Genomic DNA, 6437 nt, shown 5'->3' on the forward strand with positions numbered 1-6437 from the left:
ATGTAAACAATCTTTTTAAAAAACATTTAATTTTCTCTTTTTCAGGGCCAGTGTTGTTGGATGAATTTGTGGAGTGGTATAAAGAAAAACAAATGACATAGGAACTTTAACTATGCACAGCCGCTCAAGAGTCTTTGTGACTACAGTTATGTTGACCATTAGCCATAAACTGCTATTTGTATAAAAGCGCATGCTGCTTTTCCTGCACTGTATCCCATTTTCAGGGACCTTTTGGTGTTTTGCTGTTTAACAGGCCAGCTCTGTTTGCTTAGTAGCATTGTTCTCTTTGAAGGCTGCTTTGCATTTTGTATCTACACTACAGATGGTGAACTTACCAGCATCCTCACTGTGATTAATGTGTATATTGCTGTCTAAACTTTGTATATGTGTATAAAAAAGCTTCACCTAGGAATTATTTCAGCAGAAATGTATTGTAAAAATAATTTTGTGGCATATTTCTAGTTGCAGTCAGTAACCATGTAACTTAATTTTTAATTTTCACACGATCTCAGACATAGCATTTCAGGAAAAGTGATTGTTGGGATGGTGACTATGTAGAGCTATTGCCAGTTAGCAACATGCCAGTTTTTTGAGAGGAGATGTTGCACTATGATTTCTTCACATGCGGATGCCCAACAGCAGTTTTGTTAGTAAGCGAGTATTGGCTGTCTTTTTAAAACTGCAAACTTATTAAAATTGTTACAGCTTCTTGAATAGAGTTGTACATGTTACAGTGACTTCCATTTGGTGATAAAGCTGATTTTCTGATACTCAGAGTGCTGTAGATTTCAAATTGGTACAGCAGATCAAATTAAAACTGATTAAAAAGGGTTTTAGACTTGCAAATTGGTATATATTTCTTTATTTCAGTTTTGCTTTGTTTTGTTCCCAGAATGTTTTAGTTGAAGGTAAAGTGAAGTCCCTTGTAAAATTAAACAGATTTGTGGGTGTATTTCATGTTATGGAATCATTTGCTAAATGTTACCCAGAAAACCTTGCAACTTGTGAACCAAAAGAGTACTACTGGCTTCTACTATACCAGAGATTGGATTTCCTTGTAGGTGTCTATTGCAGGCAATGGGCAAAGTAATCACCAGCATTGTCACTCATTTGGGACTACTTTTCTTAACTGTTTGCACAGGAAAGTTCAAGCCATTACTTGCTTGGGGAAACTAGATGATGAGGACAAGACATGTCTCACCATATTGTCTTTACCCCAGACTTTTCTATATCAATTCCAGTAATTGATTTGACAAATTTTTGCTAAATAGAGGGCAAACTTCCATGGAAATACTTCCAAAATGCATTGATGTATGTTTAATGGACAGTGTGGTAGTTGTAGTGTTTGCAATAAAAACATTAACTGGCATTTTATCCTAGCAGAAAACTAAAATAGGTAAATCTCAGTTCTAAAATTTTGGTTTGACAGAAATAAGTAGTCAGTACTTTACCCCTTGTTCTTCATTTTTGGGTTACTAAATAACTGACAGAACATGTATAGGCATAAGCCTCTTCAGTTTTGAGTGCTTCCAAACAATCATAGTTGAACAGAAAAATAATGGACTGGCATCTTAGGATGCCCTTGTGCAATGTGATTCTACATTGAAAAGGGAGAGAGTGCTGAACTCTTCCACTTCTCAATGGAAATCTGTCTCATCATGGAGTATGCCCCTCTCACCTTCAAAAGACTTCTTGGTAGTATTGTGTTATGCCGGCTCATACCAGACTAGTGAAGTTGAAAAGATTATGTCCAGATTCTTATTTATGTACTACACTAGCATAGACAGTGCTACCAAGAAGAAAGCCACAAGAATGGTTATTATGAAGGGAAAAGGCAATGCAGAAGTATGGCTATGAGTCAGTAGATTTTGTCTGCTTTCTCTTACTATTACTGTGTGCACCAGCAAGCGTAGTGCTCCAGTAGGATTCTGCCCAGGTGCTCATAGTTCTCTCCATCTTAACTGTGTTAATTGTATCTGATTTCAGATTTCAAGAGAAAATAATTTCTGGGTGTTATGGGTAAAGAATTATGATTTATTCATAAAATTCTATCCTATCTATTTGTCTTGTTATCTGCAAGCAGATAAAAATAGTTCCTTGTATATATAAAACTGTAACATTACCTACAGGTATGTAACATTTCCATAAAGTAATTTGCAGCATCAAACTATTTATTAATTCCTTTAAAGATCTGCTATGTTAATTACAGTTGGGGTAGGCATAGATGAATAGTTGTGAAGGTACGAAAGGTGGAAAATACAGGATTTACTGCATATTATCTTGCTGAGAAGTTAAAAAGTTGCCAGGATAGACAAAGTAGCCCAAGGGTTCACGAGATCTAGTCTAGTTCCTGGTGCCAGTTCTCAATCTATTTGGGTGTGTGATATGCAAGAAATTATGAAATGAACAAACTGTATAATACTTCCTTTAAAAATAGAAGCAAAAATGGGAATTAATTGAATTCTGGTCCCAGGTATTACTGACAAATCATGTGTGGGCATTACTTGAGAATGTTAAGTTAATCAGTAAAGTAATGAGCTAGAATTCAAGGTGCACATGGAGAATTCTATCATCTCTGACGTCTCAGAACAAACCATTGCCACTTTGTGAAATGCTTTGTAAAGTTCTGTCATGTGCAGAATTTTATAGATCTTGTGGCAGTTAAATAAGACATTTGTATTTATATTTTGCTACCAATACCTGAGCAAAAAGAATTGGTCCTTGAATTTCGCTGTGAAAAGCAGACTTTCTTAACAAGCACATTTCAAGATTAGAATATTCAGAATTTTATCAGTATACAATTTTTGTTACAATTGATACAGGCTTTAGAAATAGAAGAAAGATGAATGTGCTCTTTATGTTCTAAAATCTAGCCCATAGATTATTAATGGAATGTTTAACAAATCTTGTATCTTTTTTATTTGCTCAAAATGTCAAGCATCTTAAAGGTATTGACATCATGGCTCAGTTTGTGATTAGGAACAAAGTGCTCCATTGGAGTTTAAATGCTCTTCACATTCACAATCAGTGTTTTCTGTGTGTGGTTGCCTAGTGTACAAACTGATTTGTGAGTGGTAGACTGGTCTATGGGGAAATAAGACTCCAGATACTGTCAAATAGGCTTTTTCTGTAATACCAAAGATAGATAGGTGTATTTCATTGGCACACTGGACTTTCAGAATTCAAAATTGAATTCTTGGGCAATACAGTACCACCTATCAATATAATCTACTTTCTTGCTAAATTAGATTGAAATACAATACTGAAGACAAACTTGGTCCTCCTGATGTGGTGTTGATTTGTATGATGTAAGTTCTTGGTTTTTGTTCATAAAGGCAGCAAAACTGTTCATTCTGTATTAGAAAAGCAAGATAATAGGATGAATGGACCATAAAAATCTGAATAAATGTAATGATATACAGTACTATTTTCCTTTTTTGCTTAATGCACATCAGTTTCTTAAGGAGAGACCTCCAGGATTCATTTTACTGCATAACCAATTTAGAATTTTAAGTAACTCTGTGCCTGCAGTTAGTTTTTCCCTACTTTTGGATCATTGGTTATGTCTCCATGGTCCCTTTAGAAGTAGTGGAATATAATATAATTTGTTCCCAGTCAAGATCCTAACGGTGCTTAAATCCTGTGTAGCTGAATTGTAAGGATTTGCTTTGTGCCTGGGCTAATTACAACTGCTAAATACCTCTTGAAAGCCTTAGACTCTGTCCTTCCATATGGTTGTGTAAATGCATAGAACCACCAATTTACACTGGCATTCTTTCATTTGAGACAAAAGTGTGTGTTTTCAGAATTTATTCTGTCACACACTGTTCTGGCAGAAAGAGCAGTTTAATGACACCAACTGCTGTTTTTGTCTTAGGTGTTCCTGTATTGCAAACTTGAGGTGTGATTTTCAAGTCCTGTGGCTCAAACTGACTAAGTACTGTTAATTCCATCTTATTTGAGTTTGTGCACTGCAGTTTTGTGTAAAAAATGATGTTCCATAAATAAAACAGTATTTGTGTCTTTTGTTTCAGAAATTGTTTTTATGGCTCTCTTCCATCAGTTTGTAAAAAAAAAAAAAAAGCAAAAGGAATGAGAATAGATGAAAGGAAAAATGGGGAGGTGGAGAGGGAAGGCTAAGAAAATACACTTTGTTCCCTCTATGGCAGTGCTCAACCAACTGGAGGAGAGGGATAAGCTGCTCTACCAAAAGGACATTGTTGCCTGAAGGATGCCTGGTAGGGATGGGTTCCTCATCTGTTTTCCATCTGGGTAAATAACCCATTAATGGAATAAAGAAATTACTCTGTTAACTGAGGATAGGCATGACCTGGCCAAAAAAATGAGAGGAGGGAAACAGTACCTGCTGCTATAAAGGTAGGGAGGCATTCCAGCCTGCCAAGTTTAATACTTCATTGAAAAGGAAAGTTAACTCACTTCACTTGAGGAAATACTGCCAAAATTGGGTGGAAGAGTGTGGAAACTCACATTCAAATCTGGGTTGGGCTGCTCTGATTTCTGAGGTCTTTTTGGCAGGATATTCATAGAATCGTAGAGTTGGAAGAGACCAAAAGGGCCATCCAGTCCAACCCTCTGCCATGCAGGAACTCCCAATCAAAGCATCCTCAACAGATGGCCATCCAGCCGCTGTTTAAAGACCTCCAAGGAAGGAGACTCCACCACTTTCCGAGGAAGTGTGTCCCACTGTCAAACAGCCCTTACTGTCAGGAAGTTCCTCCTAATGTTGAGGTGGAATCTCTTTTCCTATGGTTTGAATCCATTGCTCTGGGTCCTGTTCTGTGGAGCAGCAGAAAACAAGCTTGCTCCCTCCTGAATGTGACATCCCTTCAAATATTTAAACAGGGCTATCATATCACTTCTTAACCTTCTCTTCCCCAGGCTAAACATCCCCAGCTCCCTTAATCGTTCCTCATAGGGCATAGTTTCCAGACCCATCACCATTTTAGTTGTCCTCCTTTGGACACGCTCCAGTTTCTCAATGTCCTTTTTGAATTGTGGTGCCCAGAACTGGACACAATCTTCCAGGTGGGGCCTGACCAAAGCAGAGTACAGTGGCACTATTACTTCTCTTGATCTAGACACTATACTTTTATTGATGCCCCCTAAAATTGCATTGGCCTTTTTAGCTGCCACATGACACTGTTGACTCATGTTCAACTTGTGGTCTACTTGGACTCCCAGATCCATTTCACCTGTAGTCCGTTCAGCCAGGTTCCACCAGCCTATATCTGTGCATTTCATTTTTCCACTCTTAAGTTCAGTACCTTACATTTCTCTGTGTTGAATTTCATTTTGTTAGCCTTGGCCCAGCTTTCTAGTCTATTCAGGTTGTTTTGAATATTGATCCTGTCCTCTGGAGTATCAACTATTCCTCCTAATTTGGTGTCATCTGCAAATTTGATAAGAATGCTTCCAATTTTGTCATCCAAGACATTGATAAAGACGTTGAATAGCACTGGGCCCACGACAGAGCCTTGTGGAACTGGTCACTTCTCTCCAGGATGAAAAGGAGCCATTGCTGACCACACTTTGGGTTCGGCCAGTCAACCAATTACAAATCCATGTAATAGTTACCTTGTCTTGCCCACATTTTACAAGCTTGTTTGCAAGAATGTCATGGGGAACCCTGTCAAAAGCCTTACTGAAATCAAGATATACTATATCCACAGCATTCCCTTCATCTAACAAGCTGGTAATTTTATCAAAGAAAGAGGTAAGATTTGTCTGGCATGACATGTTTCTCTGAAACCCATGTTGACTCTTTGTGATTATGAAATTGTCTTCTCAGTGTTCACAGACTCTCTATTTAATGATCTGCTCTAGAATCTTTCCTGTTATTGATGTCGGACTAACTGGATGATAATTATTGGGATCCTCTTTTTCCCCTTTTTGAACATGGGGACAACGTTTGCCCTCCTCCAGTCTGCTGGGACTTCTCTTGTTCTCCAGGAGTTCTCAAAGATTATTGCCAATGGCTCCGATATTACATTTGCCAGTTCTTTTAATACCCTTGGATGTAGTTCATTTGATACTAGAGACTTATATTCATTTAGATTAACAAGATATTCCTATACTATTTGCTTATTCTGTGTTGATATTCCCCTATTCTGTCCTCTGCTCCATTATCCTCAGGTCGAGCACCCTTTGCCTTTTCTGAGAACACAGAGGCAAAGAAGGTGTTGAATAATTCTGCCTTTTCTCTGTCTTCTGTTAGCATTTTTACATCTTCTCCACGCAGTGGCCCTACCATTTCATTTTTCTTCCTTTTGCTGCGGACATATCCCCAAAAGCCCTTTTTATTGTTCTTAGCCTCTCTAGCAAGTATGAGTTCATTCAACACTTTAGCTTTTCTGACTTTACATCTACACATGCTAGCTATTTGTTTGAATTCCCCTTTGGTGACTTCCCCATTTTTC

General features: G+C 37.8%; 1 protein-coding gene across 1 annotated transcript in view; it reads left to right on the forward strand.

Moving 5' to 3' along the window:
• DCUN1D4 (defective in cullin neddylation 1 domain containing 4) overlaps positions 1-4023 on the forward strand; it is a 32379-nt gene extending 28356 nt beyond the window's left edge. The window contains exon 11 of the mRNA XM_042467594.1: positions 46-4023. Coding sequence (XP_042323528.1) covers positions 46-101 — 56 coding nt within the window. The 3' untranslated portion in view covers positions 102-4023. The remainder of the gene's footprint in view (positions 1-45) is intronic.
• The last annotated feature ends 2414 nt before the right edge of the window (positions 4024-6437 follow it).

Source organism: Sceloporus undulatus, chromosome 5 (genome assembly GCF_019175285.1).
Source record: "Sceloporus undulatus isolate JIND9_A2432 ecotype Alabama chromosome 5, SceUnd_v1.1, whole genome shotgun sequence".
NCBI lineage: Eukaryota > Metazoa > Chordata > Lepidosauria > Squamata > Phrynosomatidae > Sceloporus > Sceloporus undulatus.